This window comes from Pleurodeles waltl, chromosome 8 (assembly GCF_031143425.1).
Source record: "Pleurodeles waltl isolate 20211129_DDA chromosome 8, aPleWal1.hap1.20221129, whole genome shotgun sequence".
NCBI classification, from domain to species: domain Eukaryota; kingdom Metazoa; phylum Chordata; class Amphibia; order Caudata; family Salamandridae; genus Pleurodeles; species Pleurodeles waltl.
Genome location: NC_090447.1, coordinates 1,324,317,278 through 1,324,342,787, shown reverse-complemented (window position 1 = coordinate 1,324,342,787; position 25,510 = coordinate 1,324,317,278). Strand labels below are relative to the sequence as shown.

Genomic DNA, 25,510 nt, shown 5'->3' with positions numbered 1-25,510 from the left:
AGGTCTACCAAGATACATACCCTGTCCTCGTCAGCGAAACAGATATTACCATATTTATTACAGTTGGCATGTTAAGGTTTAGATCATGCATTCATCAGAGTTTAGCTGGTGGACCTATCTTGCTCTTAACAGTCACCCAGGTCTCCTTCATTATGGTCCTTTAGAATAATCAAACAGTTTCTCAAAGGCTTGTTTAGGGTTTTCCCTTCAACCAGACCTCCTCCTCCCATCTTGGCATCTGAACACTGTGCTATCATAGCTCATGAAGCACCCATTTGAGTCCATTGACATAGAGGGTTTGTAGTACCTGTCCTGGAAAGTTACTCTCCTTGTGGCCCTGACTTCTGCCATACGGGTCAGTGAGATCCAAGCTCTCACGAACCCTTACTACAATTTAGAGAAGACAAGGTAATCCTTTGCACAAACCCAAAGTTTATCCCTAAAGTCCCTTCGGACTTTCATCTCATTGAGCCTTTTATCTTAAAGACCTTCTTTAACACCGGGTGAAAGGGCTTTTCATTCTTTGGACATCAAGAGATGCATCAAGTTCTACATAGACAAGACCAATAGCTTTCGTAAATTTAACCAGCTATTCGTGGCTTACAGCTCACCACGTAAAGGGCAACCCCTTTACAGAGCATATCTAGATGAATATCTGCTACAATTCACTTATATCACCAAGCAGCAGGGAAGCCATTACAGAATTTGGTGCATGCTCACTATACAAAAATTATATCAACCACAGTGCCACTTGTTGCTGGTATGCCACTCCAGGACATTAGCAGAGCAGCTACCTGGAAGAATAGGCACACCTTTGCGCATAACTACTTTCTGGATGTGACCCCACAAGCGGGTGTTGAGGTAGGCGAAGCAGTTCTAAGGCATCTTTTCCAGCAAAGGTGAGCTACTTCTTTCTTGCCACCATCCTCTTAATAGTCCCACACATTGTCTAAAATATAATGTGATTTCCTTTTGTAACATCATACTGAAATTTTTCATATGTTTAACCACATCTTATGAGTTATGTACAGAGAGCCCCAGGACCCTGCGGAAGTGGCTCGGGCAGTTTTGAGTGCGGCTTTCAAAGTCCATGGTGAGCCCCACTCGTCTAAGCGCACCCTTGTACCCAAGCCTTTTAGCCAAGAAAGGGCACGTCAACCCCGCAGACAACGATACTGGGGAAAACTGAGGAAAAGATAATCAAAAGTCAATGAGGTCCGGGAGACAACGGAATTCCCCGGCGCAGCCGCTACTAACCAGCAAGAAAAAGAGTACATGCCACACTGACTCTCCCTTGGTGAATATCTAGCCAGGAGACGCCCTGCCAACGGGCGCCCACATGGGTCAGAAGGGTCCCACAACAGTGGGCACAATCACAGGCCAACCCAAAATAATAACATAGTTCTATTTTTTGAAAGATGGAGGAGGTGCCATCTACTCCTCCACCCCACTGGTCTCTGGTCTTCCTGTCCCTCTGACACCTCGGGTGATGGTTGGAGTCAATAAGCAACCACCATCTCCGACTCCCAACAAGAGCCCTGGCTCCCAGCTGGATGAAGCCCTGACGGTGCCAGGGCCACCAAAGGAGTTAGAGCCACTATCTAGCACCAGAATAACTGGCACAGCCACAACAGCCACTACAACAATGGCCCCATACAAACTTAGTGGCAAAGCCACCCCAGGAAGGCCCAGTATAAGGATCACAGCAACTCCCAGACATCTGGGCATGGAAAATCAAACACAGACATGGGTAATGATGCAGTCGCAGAAAGCAAAGAGGTAACTCTGCATGGACAACCCTGTCAGGAACGCAAAACGACTGAGAAGACCACACCCAGCCTAACCCACCTCCCCTGATATGGGGGCCAAGTCCCGACCACCATTACATCAGCCTGGACAAGACAGAGCACCAGAGTATAATTCCAAGCTTAAGAAAGCCTGCACCATATGAAAAGATTGAGCACAGTGGTCAAAGACAAAGACAACCAGACATAGGCGGCCCAGAGCTCATCAAGGCAGAGAACAGCGAGGCTGATGCAGGCCCCAACATAGAGGCAGATTTCCACGACCTATCACAGGAAGAATGAAACGAGCTCCTCGCCTCATGCCCGTCGGAACTTGAAAAAGAGTGCCCGATTGCACATCGAGAACTCCACTCCCTGGCCCCTTCCAAAACCACAGTAGATCCTCCCCTCTCCCCCGTTAGCAGCAGAGGTTCTCCCGGGCAGGTGGAAGACAGCATATGGCCAGCGCTGCTCAGGACCATTCAGTTAATGGCCGATGCACTAAGCTACCACTCAGCTAAGATGGATGTACAAGTGGAGACATTGAGCTCAGTAGCAGCCCTCATGGCCGGCCTTGATAAGCGTATCAATGACCTTAATAGCCTCATCAAGAGGGCGCAAGAGGCTACCAACGATCTCGCTCCAAGATGCTGCTGTTCTGCAACCCTAGACAAACTAAGTCAGCTGCCACGTAGCTTTGGGGGGCGTTATAAAAGAGCTGAAAGACAGGAAGGATGCCCACATTTCCACACAACCACATGGAGGGCCCAACACTGTACATGGTGTCAAGTACGTCTGTGAGCCCACAAATAAGAGCTCCCCACCTGGAAAAGCAGCACCAAACAGCCAAGACCTCTCCCCTCTGAGGAAAACCCCAAACCACTAAACAACTTGATAACAGAGCCAACCACAGGCACCAAGAGTGCCAGCAACACTACACTCCAGCCTGGACAACCAGGGGGGAAAGCCAAGTTCAAAAGTGCCCAGAAGCGGAAATCGCACAACACAAACTACCCCAAAACCACATGGCTATGAACCTACTTGACATCCACTCAGACAGCCCACGAAGGCAACACTCCAGTAACCTACAACAAAGCTGTCTCCGTGGCATCTCTCGAGGTGGCCTGGAAGCCAAGGACAGGACTCCCCCAATCAGAGTCCCAAGAGGGCTCGCCACCTGAAATCAAGTGGCAGGACACCCATGTTAAGGGAGCCCGTCAAACAGGGCAGCAGACGAGCAACAGCAGCCATCAGGCGACAGGGGGGCATGGCCCCTTGCCGCAGAAAGATGCACACTCGCCAACCCCACCGAGGAAAAGTTTGACACAGTCACAGGAGACAGAACAGCTCTCTCTGAACGATGACGTGAGGTGGCACGTAACCGCCCTTCAGCCAGATACTCCTCCTCTGGTTAGGAGAACAACCAGATCTGGCTCCAGCAGATCATCCTCTTTTCACCCCTGAGATAAACTGTACACCCAGCAGTCCTCATCCATGGAGGATAAAATCCCTAAAACCACAGACCACCTCACTTGGAACATCCCACGGGAGGGACAGCGCCACACAACTCTGCTCCACCCAGTATACCGATCACTTGGGAATACGGATATCCTTAACAGGGAAAACATTCTAAAACTTCTAGAGCAGACTCCAGGACTCACCTACATCTCCTCAGACATGATTGAATATGTAGAATTTATAGAGCGAGGCACAGGAAAAGCAACAAATCATCCAAAGTAATCTGGCAGATTGACACGCTCCCCGAGGCCGTTCTCAAAGAATGCAAACACAAGTGGGATATCATCCATGAAGGGTGGAAAACCCCGGCCATCCATATCTTCTCAGGCCACGAAAAAGCGCTCCGGGAGACAATAGGAGGTCACCTGCGGTTCCCTTCACGGTGCTTCAGGGAGCGTGAGGTACACTCCCAGGAACAAACTCCATAAGGTGTGCCCCGGCCCATACATCAAGTGCCGAACCAGAAGGACAGCCAAGAGAGAGACGACTGGGGGTGGGTAGCCCGCATCCTCAACCAGACGCAAACTGAATCTTTGCCCCAGGGGGAAGGAGAACCCCCCAGTCACCGCTTAAAGCTCTGCCCCTGGAACATTAATGGGCTAAAAGACAAAGTGCAAGACCCTGACACACTGACCTATCTCCAAGGTTTTTCTTTCATCGCCTTAGAAGAAACCTGGGCCCTGGAACCAATCCCCATTCCTAGATATTCCTATGCCCTTCTTCCCGCCACAGAGGAAGGCAAATTTGGTCGAGGGAAAGGGGGTCTGAGAGTTTATCTATCAACGGCCCTACAGCCAGTTGCACGAGGCACTCCAACAAATTCCTCACTGTGCTCCTAACCTGCCAACTCAAAAGGGAGGAGCTAGGGCTAATCATAGTCAACATAAAAATACGTCCGAGATGAGAAATTCAAGTTGAACTATCAAACCTGCTTGTGGACCATATCACTCAAGTTGCAGACTCCCACCACTTCTTCCACTGCTAGTAACAGGGGATTTCAACATGAATCTTCTAGGAGGGGCTGATACTAACAAGGTCCTCAACGCCCAGGTAAACCATTCCTGAACAAGCGATGATCAAAGCGGCAAAAAGAAGCAACACAGGAACAGCCTTAGTTGGCTCCCTTGAGCACCTAGTTCTCAGAGCACTAAATGGCTGATTCAGCAAAGACATCTCCCCTTCCCTATCATTCCACTCTACAAATGGAAACTCCTTAATAGACATCACCTTGGTCTCACTATCAGTCCTGCAAATGGTCTCCTCCTTTAAAATGGGTCTAAGATCTGAAATTGCTTTCTCTTCGACACTAGCCTTACACACGACCAACACAGCACCAGCTGGCACCGAACAGCTGTGTCAGCTGAAAAGAATCAAAGGGACAGCTTCTCCCCTAGCTCTCCTGGCGGAGGAAGCTGACAAGCACCTTAAAGCCTCCCAAAGAAGAGAAGGGTCAACCAAAGACAAATGGGAGGCTTTCATTGACTCATACACCCAGCAATTCACCAGAAACGTCGCAGCCACCAGCTGCCACACCCAAAGGGCCACATAGGAGCTCCACTCCTCGCTTAGGCTGAAACAGCTAAAGCACTCCGGCGGACCCGCTGGTTTCCTGACCAAGAATATCACCTCGTCAAACTGAAACAAGTAAAAGGAAACCTGAAACAGACGGTATAGGAGATCAGGAGGCTACACACTGAAAAATTCTGGGTTAAACTTATCTGGGTCATAAAACACAAGAACACCAGCCAATTCTGGAGTACTGTAAATGCGCTGAAAAATCAACAAGGCCCAATCTCTGACTCAAACATCTTGGAAGCGGACTGGGTGTCTTTTCTTAAACTACACTTCCAGGAAACCAACAGCGTTGAGAACCACGTCTCCACCAGTGGCCCTGGCAGGCTGTCCAACACCACCAACCCAGCTGGCAGAAATTTCAGCAACTTTGTCAGTGAACTATCCATCTCCTGTGCAGGCATCCAATGGCTAATAGCCAGAGGGAGAAAGACGGGAGCCCCTGGTCCAAACGGAGTTCCTCGGGCCATCTATAAACTGGACCAACCCAAGTGGGCAGAAGCCGTGTCCCCCCCTTCCTCCCCCCCTTTCAACCATGCCCTGTCTGGAGAACGACTCCCAGAATCCTGGAGAGGATCCACAATCTCACCAATATACAAAGGTTCGAATAGGTTGATCCCCAGCAACTACCGCCTGATCACACTTATAAAAAACGAAGCAAAATACTAGCTAGCCTTCTCCTGGAACACCTGGCCGACTGGGCTGGTCGAAAATCTATAATTCCTGCAAACCAAACGGGGTTCACCAGTAACTCAGGCATGGACACTAACATTATGGCATTATCACTCATACTGGACTCCTCAAAGGCCACGAAGCTCCCACTCTATCTCTGCTTCATTGACTTCAAAGCAGCCTTTGATAGTATTAACCGAAACAGACTCTGGGAGAAACTCAGTAGCTGGCAAATTCCAGAACAACTGCTGAAAGCCATTGAGTCACTATACACTAGCATGTGTGTCAGGATTAAACTGGGCAACGGGTCAAACCTATCCAGGAAGATCCCAACGACAAAAGGCCTAAAATAGGGCTCTGTCACGCTCTTCAGTCTTCTTATGGCTGATTTCTCAATGACGCTATCTTTAGTCAACGTACATGCACCAAGGCTGGGAAAGAAACAACTGTCAAACCAGCAATAACCTGCGATGTTGTGCTGGTCAGCAGAACAAGGATAGGCATGCAACGCCTGAACAAATACTCACTCAGCCCAGTGCTAGAAGTGGCAAGAGCCAAGGCGATTCCAACATTAGCCTATGGCAATATTGCACTCCGCAGCAGGGCCGCAAAGGTCATGGATGACACAGTAGTAAGCATCTACAGGCAACTTTTCAAGCTCCCGAGGCATACATCACCTGCACAGATAAGGTTGGAGTTTGGTCTACTCAAACGGTCTCTAGGAAGGAAGGCAGCTTTTATCAACTTCCTTCACAAAACAAAGGCTGCTACCACAAACACCATAAACCATGAGATCTGGGAAGAAATTAAGATGAAATCCTGATCACCGGCAAGAATATACCTTGACTCAATAAAGCAGTTCGACATCGAAAGCCCATGAACATCGGATTTTAACCATAAACTTTTCAAAACCCTTACTAAAAGAACAACAAAGATTCTGTACCTCACTGAAGACAAGACAGCCCTCGAGAAAAGACACCATGCCTGGCTAGTCCTGAACAGTTACAAGACCCTGGCTCCACAGCCCTATATGGGCGAAATGTTACCTCACTGCACCAAGAGGAAGTTCTTGCTCTACAGCCTGGGGGTCCTCCCCGGAGGAACACGCGAGAAGCCATGGCAACAACCACCAAAGGATGGACTCTGCTGGCTGTGTGAGCTAACACCCGAAACAGTGCCCCATATGCTCTGCCTGTGACCCAGGACCCTGGAGGAGCATCACAGGGTCCTGAGACTGCTGTGGATTCAACTGGGGGTCCATACCTGCAGACACGCGTCTGTAATCTGCCTTAACTCCACCAACCAAAAATAGATCACCTGCACAGTGAGATATCTGGAGGGCTTGGAGGGCATCCTGGCCAAAGCCATCAGGCCTCACAACAAATCTGTGAAATAAGCCCTCAGCCAGGAAGCTAACACTATAACACCCCAGCACCTACGCCACATGTTTTGAATGGGGCTTAACTCCACGGTTGTATATGCTATGGTCCTATTTTCTTTTTAGAGTGAGGATCTAATTTTACTGTTTTACTTTGTATAAGTGCAATGGTTTTCATTAACTAGACGCACTGATTATAAAACTTTAAACTATGTACAGAGTTATGTTGTCATTTATACTATGTCTGGGTATAATTTTCTAATGTTACATGTCGATAGAATTGTATTCTTATCTAGTCACAGTGCAATGTGCCTCACTACTGGTTTATACTCTGATTCAAGTATGAAAGTTCAATTAATGGAGTAAAAAAATAAGTTACTTACCTCTAACTGTAGTTCTCCAGTATTGGAATCTTTCATAGATTCACATGCAGTCCACCCTCCTCCCCTGAGAAGCTCACTTTTCTCTCTTATATGTGGGTCTCCTTCACTTATGCTTTGGAAAATCTGAGGGACTGGAGCTTCTCTCAGCAGTGCTCTAGAGGGCAAAGCAGTCTGATTGGCCGATAGATATGTTTGGTCTACGTTTTGAAATAGACTATGATAGGTTGTAAAATTGAACAGCCTGAGGCCTTTACTATAATTAACTTTTCATTGCTGTTGTATGCTACCATGGACTTACATTTCAACAATAGGGAATGATTCAAGCATGTGAATCTATGAAATATTCCAATACTGGAGAACTACAGATACAGGTAAGTACCTTATTTTCTTTCTTTTTATTAAAAGTCTCTTTTATCCACAGCTTTAATCTCCGCAGACAGCATTGGGTAGTCTGTATTTTGTGTCTGGTGCAGAGGACATTTATGAGGAACATTATCTCCCCGTTTTCAGTTTGCATGGAATCATCTTCAGAAATTGGATGTATTAGGATCAGCACAGTAGAATGCAAATTATCTTTCCAACACTGATCGGAGCTGGAGGGCAAACACCAAGGTTGTGAGTGATAGAGAAAGAGCACCATCAGCCTTTACTGGATGATTGTAAAAGAGACAGTAGCATTTAGCGGGCCATTATCTTTTTTTAGAATATTTGTTTCCAGGCACATAGAAAACAGGAACATTACGTCCTCAATCAGGCTCTAGACTTTATTTTGAAATCCTTGGTCATTAGCAGTATGTGATTAATGGTATACGGTAAAGTGCAATAAAAATAGATGTTTTCTGTCCTGTTTCCTCGTAATTTCAGAAGCAGTTTAATGAAATACTGTTTTTTAGTTATGCACTAAGTAATGCGTGGAGACACTGCTCTCTGGACCGTGGCTTTGGACTTGCATCTCTCTTCATATTATTGTTGCTTAGATTCTATCTGTTCTTTCTAATTTGTGTTCTTTTACAACCTGCTGCTGTGCTGACAGTTTGTTGTTGCCAGAAAGGAAAAGCGTATGTTGTTAAACCTTCGAGTGTGAAATGGAGCCTATTATTATTATGTAAAGCCCACTGCTAAGGTCTTTACCTGATGTATGTGAATGAATGGAAAAACGAAAACTGAGAACCTGCATAGGAGGAAACTAAATCATGGAAAACAAATTTTAATGCTAAGACAAATACATTGAAAATTATAGGCAAAAGTTTAAAGGAAAGCTATTTTTAAGGAGACATCCACAATCACTCACTGGGGTGAAGGTTAGGGATCATTAGAGTTATTTGGATGCAGGAATGGATGATATTTGAGGACAACAAGGTTTTTTTAAGGTTCAGGAATGGATGGAGTTTAGGGGTGATGGGGGGTTTATAGGAATCGGGCACAGGTGGAGTCAAAGGTGGTGAGGGGGTCTTAGGGATCACAGATGAGTGGAGTTTAGGGGTGGTGAAGGTGTTTTATGTTTCAGAGGTGGGTAGTGTGTAAGGGTGGTGAGGTTTTTTGGGTTCTACTGATGGATGTAGTTTAGCGCCATGGAGTATCTTAAGGTATTTCGTGATGGGTTCAGGTTTGGGATGGGGAAGGGTTTTTAGTGTTTTGAAATGGATATAGTGTGGATTGAGTTCAGGGATGAATGGAGGCTATATATAGAAAGGGGTTTTAGGGTTCAGGGATGAGTGGAGTTTATTGGTTGTGAGGAGGTTTTTATATTGAGATGGGTAGAGTTAAGAAGTTTAAAGGCCTTTCAAGATTCAGAAATGGGTGCAGTTTAGGGGTCAGAGATACGTGGAGTTTAGGTGTGGCAAAGGGTTTTTAGGGTTCAGAGATGGATGACGTTTAGGGTTAGAAAGTGCTTTTAGGGTTCAGGGATGGGTGAAATGTAGGAGTCAATGATGGGTTTAGTTTGTTTGAGGTTGCCTTTTGTAGGGGGCAGAGATGAATGGTGTTTAGGGGTGGTACGGGTTCAGCAAATGAAAGCCACCTAAAGAATTAATTGATAATGTAAAAGATACAAATGTGAAATAATGTCCCCTGCAGTAAAGGATTGAAATCAATACCTTTGACAAAAATGTTTCTGAATGTAGGACCTGTCTACGTTTCCTTTACACCTTAAAAATAAGTATGCAGAAGCCAATTTAGAAAAAGGCATTCTATGAATTGGTTTCTATGAAATAGTAAATTCCATTCATCTTGAATTAAACCGTTTAGACTAAGGGGCTGATTTAAATATTGGCGCTATTACCGTCAACCCAATGCTGCGGCGGGTTTGAAAACACTGTTAAGTTAACGGTGCTCCACCCATGGTATTTAACTGTATTGCGGCTAAGCCACAGACTACAATGACGGAGTGCACTACCTAGCCATCAGGCTGGCGTGTTTCCTCCGACTCTATTTAGATGTTACAGTCCTGAAGGCAGAGTACTGGTGGTGGATTTCTGATGGAGGGAAACCATCCCGGGAGCCACTGGGCATTGTAGAATGGCAACGGCTATCGCATAAAGGTAAGTGACACACACAAACATTGTACCTTAGCCATATGTGTCCACCTGCACAACACACAATACAACATACACCCTATTATTCATTGCCATTCCACCACAACACAGCATGCAGAAAATACACATTGCCATACATCATTGACACAACATACACACACCATTGATACTACACACACATACAACAAAACCACAACAACCAACACAGTGACCCTCATATTCACAAATGAGCACACACAAAATCACAGTTGTACACATCACAACGACCATCACACAACAACACGCACCTGAATGTTGCACACAGCAACACAACACACAACACACAACAGACATCAGACCCACATGTACATGGCAGACATAACCACATCACCCACTCCAGCTCCCTCTAAATCGACCAGCCAATCTAATCCCGTCAAGTAGAATACTTGTTGTATTGTAATGCGTAACAAAATGCACAGATTCCTTTTAATCCTTTATACTGATCAAGTTGCCTTTCTCTGCTGAGTTGGAGATTATGATCTGAAATAAATCCTAAATTGGAAAAAACGTATTATTCTTTAATGCGTTTTATTTTATTTTTGTTATATAGCCTCAGGTCACTTCATATCTGCTTTGGAGTGCTTACAGTTCAGCAGGATGCCAACTCAAACAGGCAGTAATTAGAATTTTAGCCCTATAGAGTATTGTGTTTCTTGTAGGCAACAGCTAAAAATGTTCTTTATCTTTGGGATGGATGTAAACCCAGTAAAATGTTCCCCGGACAAATATTACCTGGTTAACTTGTTTTATAATTGGCCTACCAAAGTCCGTAGATCTTGTTGCGCTATTGCATTTTCTCACCCAAAAAATGTATTCTTTCTTTGTTCCTTTCCTTTTATAACAGCTTGTTTTTAGGGTTGAGCCTGCGTCGCATGCACTTGTGCATGCGTTTCGCTTGTGAGACGCTTTAGGAGTTAGAAAAGGGCTCGGAGCCCCGTCCATGTCACGTCAGTGTCTTTCATTGGTTCGTGGGCTTGCCTGTTAAAATCTGCTTGCTTTCATTAGTGGAAGGCACTCATATGTCATGCCTTTTCTGGTGGTTAGCACTCCTCCAGCGCAGCGACCATGTACTGAAAACATGCGAGGCTCGCTGTTTCCCGTCAGGTTTGTGGACTACTTTTTATCTTTTGTTCGCAGTGCGATCTTGCTTGGCGGAAGTTAAGCGCTTTGCATAACCTCGATCCTGTTACATAGTTAGTTGCACTTTTGCCGGTTACGTAGATAACTGCACTTTTGCTGATAGGTTTCACTACGAGTGAACTGTAGCAGCGCGATCGCGCTGTTTTTTTCCATTCAATGTAGCAAGAATAATCCGGTTGGGAGTTTACAACTGCTAATAGCTGTAACTCGGGGTAATGCGAGACCCTATTGCATTGCAAATGCTTCTTGTATATCAGTTGCCATTTCTAACTGGTGCTGTAAATGACAGTTGTTGCAATTGCCGTGAAAGAATTCAAAACGGAGTTGCTAAGATTCCAAATTGTGATACACATATCATAACCTATCCCCGTCCCACTTGGGTATGTCCTGTGCTCTACTTTTTCTCAAAGGACTTCCTCTTCTTTTCCTTCTGTATTTTTGTTTTTAATCATTGCGGTTGATTTTTGATCAAGTTAATTTCTCTTGAATTCTCTCTGTTTCCACGCACTGTTCCCTGACTCACCCCATCTCAGATTGCCCCTTGTATTTTCCAACTCCTCACCACACCCTTCCTTATACTCTTTTCCTTTGCGTTCACCCATTGTGTTTCTGCATTCATAAAACCAAATACTAGCTTGCATCCCACAATCTTCCGTCTATCCCCTTTCTTCTTTTTTTTTTTTTTTTATGGCAGGGGGAGAGACCATGTCCACTATGGCCTGTCTTTTTTTTATATAATTTTATTGTATTATAAACACTGCAGTATGATACAAAACCAAATGGGATCAAGGTCCCGGCATTGATAAACAATTGTACATCAAAGAACAAGGAAAACTGACAAAATAATAGGGTAATGACATTTGTGCTACGAAAACGTGATATACTGTTCAAATCGGGCGTGCAGTGGGAAAAGAGAATTAAAAGAAATATAGGTAGGGGTAAGAAGTAGGGAGTAAACAAGTAAGCGGGCAGACAAGGTGTCGTGTCGCGGTCGCCCAGGATATAGGCGAGGAAGGGTAAGGAGGGGAAACAAATGGGCAAGCTCGTTGTGCAGCAGGGGTTTGAGGGCGGGAGTACCTGATTTCCCAGGGATACGAACATGAAATAGGTTTCTCGCTGCGTCGATATCTGGATTGGGAACAGGTCAGAAAGCGCCTGTGTTGCGGGACGCTCAGCCGAGCATCTTAACCTTGAGGGTCGCAACGCTTAGACAGTAGTATACTCTAGGGCTGCGGATTGTCAAAGGTGGCTGCACAGTAAGAATAATGAGACTTGGATCTCCTGTCGCCGCTTGGCCAGTTCAGGCTGGTACTATGTGTTCTACTCATGGCACGTGGAGAGAGATCTACGAGAGAGGGCAACTAAAGATGATAGGGAAGATCAGTATGTAGCCTCTAGCGAAGTTAAGGACGAGAAAAGAGAAAAGAGGGAATCAGGGTAGGGAAGAAAAGAGAGGAGATGGGGAAACCTAATAAGGAAAAGAAAGAGAAAAAGACAAACGAGGAAGGGAGGGAGGGGAGAGGGAAGGAAGGCAGGGGAGAGGAGGGGTGCGGGCGGTGTTGTTCCTGGGTGGTTTGCTATCTTCCCACTGTAAGGAAGGGGGCCCACACCTGAGTAAATACTTGGGCTTGGTCTTGTAGGTTATAGATGATTCTCTCATGCGTAGCCATGCGGGTCATGGCTACGATCCATTCTTCCGGGGTTGGGGAGGCCTCTGACCGCCAGCGGCAGAGTATACAATTTTTTGCGGTGTGCAGCAATCTTTTGTGTGGTCTAGAGAGATCAGGTAGGGAGGTCGTATCTTGTAAGAGTATGAGGGAGGGGGGGAGGGGGCGAGTGGTGACGGGAGCAGCATAGATTCGGCCAGCGTGGAACTCACAACATCCCAGAGTGGTTGAACTGTTGGACAGTCAGTCAGGATATGTTTTAGATCGCAGGATGTCTCTGGGCATCGCCAGCACTTCGCATGCGGGAGGAGCCCTGTCCTGTGTAGTTTCGCTGGGGACCAGTGCCAGTCGTGTAAGACCTTAAAGAGACCGAACTTTAAACGTGCCTCCCGGGTACCTCTGTCCAGGGCTTCTAGGATGTCTTCCCAGTCATCTGGGTCTAGGGCTAGTTGCAATCTGGCTTGCCATTGCAAACGCAGCCTGTCCGATAGAGGCTGAGAGTAGAGTTGTCGGGTGATTAGGTCATAGAGACCTGCCATTACTCCCTTATGTTGCCCCCACTGCTGCAAATAAGCCACTATGGGTGAGGACTGGGACCCCCGTCAGTCAGCGTCACCTCTCTGGGAGATACAGTGCTTAAGTTGTAGGTATCTCCATTCCTGACTTGGCTAAAGACCGAACTCTTCCCGCAGCCTGGGGAAGGGTTTGAGCACATTGTTTTCTAGGACCTGCGAGAGGGTAAGGATGCCTGCCCTTCTCCACTGTAACCAGTACCTCACCGCCTATCCGGAGACCGCTGTTGCGCCATAGGGGCGCCTGGGCGTGGATGAGGGGATGGACCCCAAGTAGTCGGTGGGCCCTTCGCCAGGCTGCCCTGGTTGCCTTCAAAATAGGGTTCACCGAAGTGACGGATGGAAGGTCGTCACGGTAAGTTCCCCGAGTCCCTTGTTCACAGACAACAGCTATCTTTCCACTGCAATCCACAGGGGCGGGTCTGGTGTTTTTGACAATGTATGGGATAGTTGGGACAGTTGTAAAGCTAGTGATTAATGCTCCACAGACGGGAGTCCCATGCCCCCGTGTGAACGGCGGGCTAGGAGCTTGGCAGGTGATAGTCGCTTCAGGCCCCACACAAATGATCTAATGAGCGCATGAATACCTCGTAGTGTTGGTTAGGGGTACCTGTAGGGGGAGAATTCCCAGGATATAGGTGAAGCGGGGTACCGTGACCATCCTGACCGCCTGTACTCAGCCCCATATAGAAAGGCCCAATTGGGTCCATTTTGCAAAGTCAAGTTTCGCCAGCGCAATGAGGGGTTTGATATTGTCCACCACCATGTGTGCCAAGCCCGGGTATTTAAGGCGTTTCGGCATCCAACTGAATGGGTAACCTAGAAGTGCTGCCTTTGTAGTTACTCGCAAAAGGGGGAGTGCCTCACTCTGATCCCAATTGATGTTGCACAGGCTTCATTTAGGGCTTCGTGCAGGATATCGATTGCCTCTTTCCCTATCCACTTGTAAAATTCCGCTGGGTATCCATCCTCCCCGGGTGATTTGTGGTAGTGGAGGTCAGAGGTGGCTCTATCTATTTCCTGCCTGCTTATTTCCCCTTCCAGAAGACTGCGGCCCTCTCCTGATAGGGAGGGGAGATCAAGACCTTCTAAGAAGGTTTCAGTTTGCGTCGGACTGGTTGTTATTTCTGGAGTATAGAGGCGTCTGTAGAACAGCGCAAATTCATTTGCGATAACTTCTGGGTGTGTCAGTATTTCCCCGGAGGAGGAGCAAATAGCCGGGATAGCCAGAGCGGCTGTTCTTTGGGGAGTTGGTCTGCCAGCAGTCGTCCTGCCTTCTCGCCTTGTTCATAGGGTCTCCCTTGTAGCCTCTGCAGTGCATATTCAGCCTGGGTAGTATACAGCTCATTGAGAGCCATTTGGGCACGCTCTAAGTTTCGGCGTCCTGGAAGGGAGTGATGCGCCGTATATTGCCTGGTAAGTCGACGAATGTAGAGTTCCAGTGCTGCCTGTTGCTCTTTCCTGTCTTTATTCGCCAACGCGGCATCTCACATGAGCTGTCCTCGTATCGAGGCCTTGCTGCAGCCCACATGATTCGACTTGAATCAACAGTGCCTATGTTATCTTGGGCGAAAGTGGTTGCATGGTCCTGCAATTGTGACTTACCCTGGAGAGAGCAGTAGCGATGGATTGGTAGCCTCCAGGGTTTGCGGCCCAGAGATACTAGACCCAACTGGATGGCTACAGTGATAGGAGAGTGGTCCGAAAGGCCTCCTTCCAGTATGCTATCATTGTGGGTATGGACTACCAGATTGTGAGATAGAAGAAAATAATCGAGCCGGGATTGGGTACCATGTACCGGCGAGAGAAAAGTAAATTCTCTTTCTGCCGGATGCGTCAGCCTCCAGTGGTCTACTAGGCCATTGTCCGAAAGTATATCAGTCTGTAGGGCCCTGTCTGCATTGTTACTTATGTCCAGGGGTCCCGTTCTGTCCAGTACCGCGTCTCTAGCTATGTTCCAGTCACCTTCTATTACATAGCGAGATGCCCCTATCTTGGTCAGGAGTCGGTTGAGCTGGAGAAAGAAGAGGCGTTTGGGACCCGTTGGTGCATAGACGGAGCCCACACATAGTGTAGAGTCTCCAATCTTCAGTTTGGTAAATACATAGCGGCCCTCAGGGTCGGTCCATGATTTGATGATCGTGAAAGGGAGGGTTTTGCACAGTAAGATCGCCACCCCACATTTTCTTGGGGTGCTCTCCGTACTGGATAAAGGTGGGTTACAGCTAAACAGGACAGTACCAACCCAGTCTTGTTGTAGTTTATCAGATTCGAGTCTGTCCAGGTGTGTCTCTTGCAATAGGGCAATGTCAGCCTGTTTGGAATTAAGATAGGATAGGACTTTTTTACATTTGATGAAGTGGGTGAAGCCATTTACATTCCATGAAATAATCCATAGGGGTACTGCCGGTGCCTTATTCGTGTTGGGAATCCCCCCTTCTTTTGCAGACCCACCCGGGGGTATGGGCACGTGGGGTGGGGTAGCGGAGTGAAGGTAGGGTTTAGGAGGGGGGGTGAAGGTAAGTAGGGACTGGGGTCGAAGTCTTTAGACGGAAAGAGAGGGTGAAGGAAAAGGGGGGTAGAAGACAATAGACGTGTAGGATAGTGGGGAGAAGGAGAGAAAGAGAAGGGGATCAGTGGATAGGGAGAAACCAATAGGCAAGACTGAAAGAGAAAGAAGAAATTAGAAAATAGACGCCCGGGCCCCGCGCCGAGGTAGGCGGCGCATGCGTGGCGCCCAGGTCCCCCCCACGCAGGCACCTCCGTCCGTGCAAGCATCTGGGCCGCGCCCGAGGGAGGCATGTGGCCTGAGGAAAGGGGGGGGGGGGAGGGAGGGAGAGGCATGCAGAGGGCATGTGCTGATCCCATGACGACCTACATCTAGGAATGGGGTAATGTGTCTTTGAAAGAGGGGAGGTTGGTTAGGGGAGGGGGGAGGCTATCGGTGGGAGCAGAAAGCCGGAAATAGTGGATATCTGCGTGATTTTTTGGGGGAAAGCAGGGTCAGTGCCTCTTCTGGGGGAGGGGGGGGCGCGATTTTGTCGTCAGGGCCACGCACCATGGGTTTTTCTGAAGTGTGATGGTGTTCCTTTGCGCTAGGTAGTTATGTCCATGATCTGCTCTACTCTCCTCCATCACCCACAGTGGGCCCTCCATGGCTCTCACTGGAAAAACCAGGACCCTGAGCCCCAACCCAGACCTAGTGCCCCACCCCTAACCAGGGTAAACTAGCAGTAAGTGGGAATAATATGATGATTCCCGCAGGTCCTAGGAGACGCACAAGGCCGTTTTTCCAGATAGGATAAATAAGGTGGAGTAGGGGTGTCGTTTCCGAGAAGGGGCGAGAACGGACAAGGGGGGGGGGAGCGGAGGAGGGGGAGAAGAGGTTTCTGGGTCTCCGAGGGAGGAGAGGACAGGGAGGGATATCCGGGGGCAAATGGGAATAAGCAAGGGCGATCAAAAGCAATCAAGAACAACCAAACCAATCAAAGACATTCAAGGTACTGACTCTCGGCGTTATAGTGTCTTAGGGGTGCACAAAAAAACAGGTACTCATCTCTCCATCTGGTTGTCTCCACTGTGGTGTCTCTGTGGCGCTTCTACGACAGTCCATGGTTCATGAAAACGGAGACCCATAGGGGACGCTGTGTCCGTTTGGCCTCAGGTGGAGGGCACTGTGGGTTTCAAAGGGGATCGGGATTTATCTCTATCGGACAGCTGTGTGTACATCGCCACCGCTTGTAGTACTTGACCCCTGTCGTCATAGCTTTTTGCTAGTCTCTCCAGGTCTCGTCCCCTGGTTTGGGAGTCCGTAGTTGTTCTTCCGTCAGGGTTCAATACAGTTTCTGGCTGGCCCGCTCCCAGGGCTTGGCCCTGTGCATCCTGGGGGGGGGGGATGGGCCATTGTTTTCATGGTTTGTGTCTGGTCATGCAGTCCCTCTAGGAACGTTCTCAGGTCCTCTGGGTCGTAAAAGGTCAGCGACTTCCCGTTCTTGGTGATCCACATCCTGGCTGGTTTGAATAGGCCGAATTTCACATCTAGGTGGCGGAGGCGAGGACTAAGGAAAAGGAAAGCTCTCCTTCGTTCTGCAGTCTCTTTGGAGAAATCAGCAGAGAGTCGGATTTCCAGGGTGCCCAACCGGTGTGGGCCTTGTGTTCGAGCTGTCTGTAGCAGTTGGTGAGCCTGTCCATGGCGCAGCATGCAGGCTATGATTGGGCGAGGGCGGCCTTTTCCATCTTGTCTCTTGGGACCGAGTCTGTGCTTCCTTCGGAATTCCAGAGGTGGATCAAATGTTGTGTCGGTTAGTTTGGGGAGCATGTCCCGTAGGTAGGAGAGGATGTCCGCGCCCTCAATGCCTTCCGAAATTCCGAGAAGGCAGATGTTGTTTCTGCAGCTTCTGTCCTCTAAATCGGTTAGCCTGCTACGAAGGTGCAGGAGTTCCTGGTCTCTATCGGCCCAGGAGGCAGCTTGAGTTTCCACTGTCGTCACTCGGTGGTCCAGCCCGGAGATTTGCGACTGGAAGCCCGCTATCTCTAGGCGCATAGATCTTGTCTCCGCCGTTAGCGCCACCATGGCATTGTCCATACCTTCCAATTTGCGACCCACCGCCGATATCTCCTGCAGTATTCGATCCATTGACGCGCCTTGCGTGTCCTCTGTCATGTTGGTAGGCGGGGGGGGTAGGGAGTCCACTACGGGGGAGTATTTCTGTTGGCGCAGGGCTTCGGAGAGAGTAGTTGGCGGGCTGGTTTACCGGATGCTTTGCCCGTCGTCTTGCCCCTGGGCATTGCAGATTTCCCCGTGCTGGTGGAGGTCCGAAGGGTACTTGTCCTTGTCTCAGCAAAGGTGGAGAGCGTAGAGAGTGATGGGGGTGGTAATTGAGGAGAGAGGGAGCTCTGGTTGATCAGCGGGTTCGAATGGGCACTAACTGGTCCCACAAAACGACCTCAGAGAGCAGACATCTGGATGCTTGGACAGAGTACAAGTCTGGGCATGGGTGCTGTTGTTAACAATGTCTCGCCGTGTCAAGGGGGGAGGAGAGAGCAGTGTGAAAGTTAGGCCTCCTGTCACCCTCCACCCCCCGTGTTGACGTGGGAGGTCACGGAGAAGGAGTAGGAGTGAGGATGAGGTGCGTCTCTTAGATTGGGCCTCCTGGCTGCTTGAAGGCACTTTCAATGCGAATGTCCTAGGCCTTCCTCCCTCCCCTCTGTCCTCCTCTCTTACTGTCTATCCCTCCTTCCTCCTTTACTGTATTTGTATTATCTCTTGTTTTGCCGTTATTGCATTTTGTTGTTTCCCCCCTCCTCCTGTATGCTGCCAACTGGTTCTGCTGTGTTCCTTGGTCTTCTTTGTATGCTGTACGTGGTTGGGTCTTTCTTTTTTTAAATATTTATTATTGTCTTTTCATTATATTTGTCTTTTGTTGCTCCTTGTTGCTCTCCCCATCGTTTCAATTGTCATTGGTTATTTCTTGTTGTTTGTTTTCTTTTTTTTCTTCTTTTTTTCCCCTTTGATTTATGTGTTTTCCTGCTTGCTGGTTAGTTGTGGGTGCCCCCGTTTTCTTTCTCTCCCCCCCGCTCCCCCCAGGCCTCCGCTGCAGCGCTGAGTGCCACTGATATCAGGCCCCCGGTCTCCAGCTAGGTTAAATGGGGGGGATGTTGTCGGGGCCGGCGGGAAAGCCCTACAATGCCCGCCGCCCTCAGGATCCAAGGAGGAAGGAAGGAGGCGCGTCTCCAGCGCCGGGCCTCCCCTCTGTTCTGGGTTGCGGCCTTCCCGCTGCGGGTCTTTGTTCCGTCCTCCGCTCCCCCCACGCCCAGGGGAGAGCAGTTGCTGTTCGCGAGGGCAGGTGAGTGGGGTGTCGGTCGCTCTCCACCTCCGGTGGTCGCTGCGGCGAGAGCAGAGGGAGGCGCGCCTCTTACTGTGAGTCCCGGGGAGGTGAGTCTCTCTAACACGGGCCGTTCCACCACTCGAGGCCGAACCTTGTATTCCTGCCGCAGGCCTCGGATCCGTGCTCCGCACTCCCCACGGTGCCTCAGGGGAGAGTGTCTCTCTCTTGCCTCAAGTGTCAGCCCCTCACCGCCTCCGGTCTCTCATACGTGCTCCGGCAGTGCCCGGGAGGGCTCCGGTGCGCCCCCAGCACCGCCACCCTCGTCCCACGGCCCGTCGCCTCGCGGAGCTCAGATCCTAGGTGGCCATCCTCGATCGTGGCCAGACCACGCCCCCCTTCTTTCTTGTTTTTAATATGGATACAGTTTGGAATCGGTTATCCAAGTCTGAGTTTGAGATTGTTCCTTTCCCAATGAAAGTCCTCCTTTTAAATGAAAGCATTTCAACTTTGTGTCCCGAATTGCCCATTGCTCTAGCTATTTGCCAACTTCCCCAGTTTTGTTCCTGGCCATGTTGTATGGAAAATTGCATTCCAGATATGCAACAAAATACCACTAGACCTCAGAACATCCAATTTTCTAACTTTTCTTAAACATAAGCCTGTCATTTCTCTCTAGTGTCAGCTGTGCATGGTAGTCTGTCATTATCAATACAGCGAGATCTCAGATAGTGTTGAGCAGTCAGTACCAGGCCTCCCAATCACATACATTCATACATAGACATTCAAACGCGTTCTGTTGCATGCTATGCTAAACGGGCGAAGCCATGACCAACTTCTTTGGGGTAAGGGATTTGATCCTTCACAGTTGAGGAAGGTGGGTCTGCTAATTAGTGGGAAAAATAAAGATCATTTGATGAGAACTGAATCATAATATTTCCTTTCAGAAAAGAAATGCACCACACCAACTTAATTTTAGTATTGTCCGACACTGTTATATTCTTCTTCTCAAACATCATGTAACTGAATTGTATGAAGAAGTTTGTGTAATCCACCTCAGTGTCTAATAATAGGCATAAGTGTTGATTTTATTGATTCTTTGGAATTCCCTTAATTCTGTGTGATAGTTCATGTCCCACTACTATGTATCATAAAAAATATTAAGACAGTGAAATAAAAAATATGCAATGTTTTAATGTGACAAGATCCATAGAATACAATAGTCAATTTATTCATCATTCAGTTCTATTCTATGTAATTCTTTTGAGCTCATCTGATGGTGAGGTGGCACACTTTTGTGACTTGCTGAAAATACAAAATGTTCGGTGGCCACTCGGTGGTTGACTCTCTTTACATTTATTTCATCACTCAGTTTGTCTTGAAGTTTTTTGACTTCCATATTCGGGTGAAATATGGAGGTTGTCAGCAGTACTGTTTGAGGAAGTGAAATCCTTTGGCAATTGGGAGAGAATTGAAGTTATTGTAGGCACTGTTTTGGTCTCTAAATCACATGTGATATTTAATGATGCCTGTGACTACATATATGTTGAAAAAGATGGGGATGTAGCTAATCATTGTAGTACTTTCCATGTAATGGTGAATGATCTAGGGGGAAAGAGGCTGAGGACCTGATTTCGATTTTGACAGAGGGATTACTCCATCATTACTGTGACGAATATCCCATCCACCAAAATCGAAATCCCATTGCAAACAATGGGATTTAGATTTCAGCGGACATGCTATCTGTCACTGTTGTGACTGAGTAACCCCACCGCTGAAATCTAAATCCGACCCTGAGTTTGACATGATAGGTTTGGTTCTGGTTGTCAATCACCGTAAGTTCACCTTGGTGATTGAGAGGAGTATGTTGTGGTTGTCAGCATTGATGGCCATGGAAAGATCTATAGGAGTGGGATACACAATTATTAATGCTATAGAATATTTTAATTTGTCATAGGGTTTATGTGTTTTGTGCACTTATTATATAGCTATTATTAACCATATTAGATAGGTTGATGTAGTTGAATTGTCTATCCTGTGCCGATTACATACATCTTTTTTTTTTTTTCAGGATAAAGAAGCCGTTGCCTACCTTGACCGTGAAGAAAGTGAAGATGAGATTGATTTAAGCACTCTTCCTGATCCTGATAAATTTCGTGGTTCTGATCAGGAGGATTTGGGTAATGAAATAGATGAAAATGAGAGGTAAGCCTTTTATATTAAAAACAAACATATCCAACACTTGTAGCTACAGGGGCATTCATACATCTCAATGTTTCATTTACAAATTATTCCAATATTCATATTTTGTACAGAGTTTTGAAAAACATACAGATATAGCACATCTTTGGATGCATGAAATCAGGCAATATTATGCACCTCACAATACTGAAGTATTGTCCAGGAAGCAGAGCTCCTATTTGAGGCTGGGAGCAAATGGGGAGGGTGTATGTGGATTCCAGAATAGATTGTAGAATTGAAGACGAGCTTGAAATAAAACTAGGTTGACTAGAAGGGATTATTATAGGACAGGATTTCCAGATACTGTATGTCATGAAAAAAGACATGATGTTAAGAAGTGGAGGACCTGGCTTTTAGGAGGTTCACAGCCTTCAGTTTAGCCCGCCGGGTTGGCCCCGGATCCTAGTGTGTGGCCAGTCCGAGCATTCTACATTCACTCTTCAGGTGTACAACCTCTGTTGTGTATGGTCATTGGGTGCCCTAAATTGATTTTATTTTTAATTGTATTTGGTGGATTCGCAAATTGTAGATTTTCAGGAGGATCAGCAGTGCCCAGGATCTGTAAATCCAGGCCAGTGACAAATCTAAACAAAACTTGACTTGCCAAAACATAGCCACTTTCGCTATTTGCCTATAATGTTAGTTGTCAGTGTATGTATTATTTTGCCCCGGATAGAGGTGGAGCTCAAAAGAGATATATTTAAATTTTCAGTCACGATGACAATAATGACATAAAAAACTTCCCCTGACCCAGAAACGTTCCAGAAAAAAACTCCCTAAAAATAACTTGAAGTACACTGAAAGCCTTAGTTAGGGCTGGTTCAAATCAAGGGAAGATGTGAGAAATAACAGAATGTAGCCATGATGTAGTATTACAAAGGTGAAAGCAGAGAGCTTTTCTGGAACTTCTGCCCACATGTGGTAGAAATCTGAGCTAGGGAAGAGTAGAAAAACGTAGCACTTCCACATGATTTGTTGAAGTTTGCGTCATTTCAAATAAGTTAGATAGGCTACTAATCAAGCACTGTTGTTGAAACCTGTGGTCATTTTTACACTGTTTACTGCTATTTATTGTTACCTGGGATTCCCAGCCTGATGGGAAGGGATGATTCAAACGTGTCAATGTATGAAAGATAGTAATGCTGGCCAACTGGAGTTACAGATAAGTATTTCATTTCATCTACTTTTTGCAATCGGGACAGACCTCATCTGAGCCTTTACTGCTATTCACGAAAGCCTTGACTCACCCCCTCATGGGCACTTGGGCTATATCCTGCTCTTGCTAACTTGTTAACAGATAGATGACATGACCACACAGAGCAGCTCTGGGTGACTTTGCCTTACTTGTACAGTATTATAATTCCTGCCTGGTAGTACAAACCTCTACCAGCAAGGTATTATATTTACTGAAACTTTTGAAACTACATATCTCTGGTTTTACTGCTTGGATTTTTGTCATTTTGATCTTGTTTTGTTTATTAAATTTAACTCTATATGTCTGATTTTTGTGGGAATTTTCTTGTGTTATTATTCTGTTTGAAGTGTAGCATAAATACTTTACACATTGCCTATAAGTTAAGCCTGACCGTTCTGTGCCATGCTACCAGATGGGTGAGCACAAGTACATGTAGGGTTTGCCTGTAACTTCACCCTGACAAGGTTTGTGATTGCTGGTTAAGTAGGGTTTCACCCCCCTCAACTAGTATCGAAATTTCTTACAGTGATACACTCATGGAAAATGGGGTGAAATGGAGCTGAGAGTAACTTTGAAAGGAAATGAAAATCTTTTGTGAACATTATTTAAAAGGTTTTGGCTCTAGCAATTTCAGTCAGGGTCCTGACCCAAGGAAATACCTAGAGTTGCCACCGTGACCATGAAGTTTATTTTTTATATTTTAGCTTTTGCTGGAGTTTTTAAATGTTTTATGGTTCTGTAAAGCAATATTTATTAATAGTAAAATATATTATGTACCCATTAGGAAAGAACTATTTTTCGGGTATGTTGCTGATGTAATCTCACGAATTGGAAAGAGGGAAAGCAAATGACTCATATAACTGAATTTTCCAATCTTTTTGCTGTGTGCATTTGTGTGTTGCACTATATGTCAGTGAGAGTTTGCAGCCTTTGGGATGTAGAAGTTGCCTTTCCTGATGTAAAAAATAAAATAAAATAAAAAGATATTAAAAAAAAAAGAAATGGACAGTGACTAGCAAAAAAGACTTTTGGTTTGAGTAAAATGGTAATACCTCATTTTATAATTCCTGCCTAGAATCGCACAGGGTTAAAAGCTCTCACACTTTTGTTTGTCCCTGCGTACAGTAGTTGTGAAAACTTCCTCTACCCCATGTCAGATGTGATGCTGAAAGTGATGTGTGTGTAAATATGTTTTAAACCACTTCTTAAAGGAACAAAATGCAGCTGAGATCTACTTATCCTATAAAGGAATCCTTATGTCTTGTCTTCTCAATAAATCAGTTAAATGGCCTGTACATTACCATTTTTTCCTATGTTGTTTGATTCTAGCTTGAAACTATTGGAAATTACCCTCTTTTGATTGGTGTTCCCCCAGATTTTTGCCTTCTGTTGCTAAACCTATTTTTTGGCCATATAACTCTGTGCAAACTGCTCTCCTTTTTAAACATGGGGAAATTGGCATGCACCTGATTGACCCATTTAATTTGCCTGTAAGTCCCTAGTATATGGTGCTACCTGTGTCAAGGGCAAATAAATTAAATGCTGCCAGATTGGCTGCAGCACCAATTGTGCCAACCAATGCAGTAGCCCAGTAAAGCATGTCTCCAGGCCTCCCTTGCAACCTGGCTTTGCATATTATAAACTGCAGTTTTGACCTATCAAAATCACCCTTTTGGCAGACCTAAACCATCCTTTTTGATATGTGTAAGTCACCCCTAAGGTAGGCCTTATTGCCCAATGAGGCAGGGTGCATAGTACTTAAAAGCATTACATGTAAAAAATAATGTTTTACATGTCCTGGCAGTGAAACCCCCTTAAGTCGTTTTTCACTGTGCCAAAGCTGTCTCTCCCATAGGAAAACACTTGGTTACATTAGGAATATTTATAATGCTTAATATTACTTTGGTAGCAGCTATAAAAGGATCCAGTGAGTCATTGTAATAGTAATTTAAAATCCAACTAAAGCCAGATGTTATATTCCTTAAGGAATATAGGGTGTCATTACAACCCCGGCGGTCGGTGCCAGAATGGCAGTAGTACCGCCAACAGGCTGGCGGTACTTACCGCCATACTATGACATTGGCGATATGGCTTACACACCGACCGCCATGGCAGTAACAGCCACCGTGCTGGAGATATATACCTCCAGCCCGGCGACTGTCACTGTACCGCCAGCGGTATCATGACCCCGCATACCGCCATGGTTTCCGTGGTGGTAGGCACAGTGCCAGGGAATACCTTCCCTGGCACTGATAGGGGTCTTCCCTGTCCCCTCCCACTCCCCAGAGTCTGGCCTTCTAGCGGAATTCCGGCGATGGTCATAATGGCATGGATGGTTGGTAGAACGACAGAGGGCCTAATTCACAAAGGTAAACTTACGCTTTTATGTAAGTTTACTACTTTTATGTATTCACAATCTACATGCAGATTTTTATGACTCCACACTACCTATACTTATTTGTGCGATTGCGGAGTCTCCAGGTGCGGAAATCTCTGCACAAATCAAAACAGGGAGTAGAGTTGCAGAAAGCAGCCTTGTCAAGTGTCACTCATCAGGGGTCAAACTAACGCAAATGCGTTATTGTCATCATATTGCAGCACTGAAATAATTTGTATCAAACTTGTGGTCGAGTAAGTTGGGTGTTGTCAGGTTATGTTTATGAGCTGTAGCCTCCGAGAGGGCTTTTTGCCGATTTGGTTGTAGAGACATGATTGTTGTCGTGACGCTACGCGTGAATCATGTCGTTCTTCAGCACTTTCATTTCACTTTATTCCCTTGCACAAGCAGTCTCCTGAACCGGACTGCTATAAGTAGTCCGGCACCCAGGCACCTCCCAGAATCTAGCTGCATGCCACAGCATGGTGCCCGCCCCCGTGACAGTGCCAGACTTTAAAAGACGAACTGTCGAGAGTTGGCAGGTACGACCTGAGTTCGGCAGCAACCCGTAGGCACCCAAGACCGGTGGCTTCCAGATGGTGTTTACGAATTA

At 46.6% G+C, this 25,510-nt stretch overlaps 1 protein-coding gene across 1 annotated transcript in view; it reads left to right on the top strand.

Moving 5' to 3' along the window:
- Nucleotides 1–25,510, top strand: part of DDX10 (DEAD-box helicase 10) — a 794,248-nt gene that overhangs the window by 698,863 nt on the left and 69,875 nt on the right. The window contains exon 17 of the mRNA XM_069202312.1: nucleotides 21,156–21,289. Within this exon, the coding sequence (XP_069058413.1) occupies nucleotides 21,156–21,289 (134 nt within the window). The remainder of the gene's footprint in view (nucleotides 1–21,155; nucleotides 21,290–25,510) is intronic.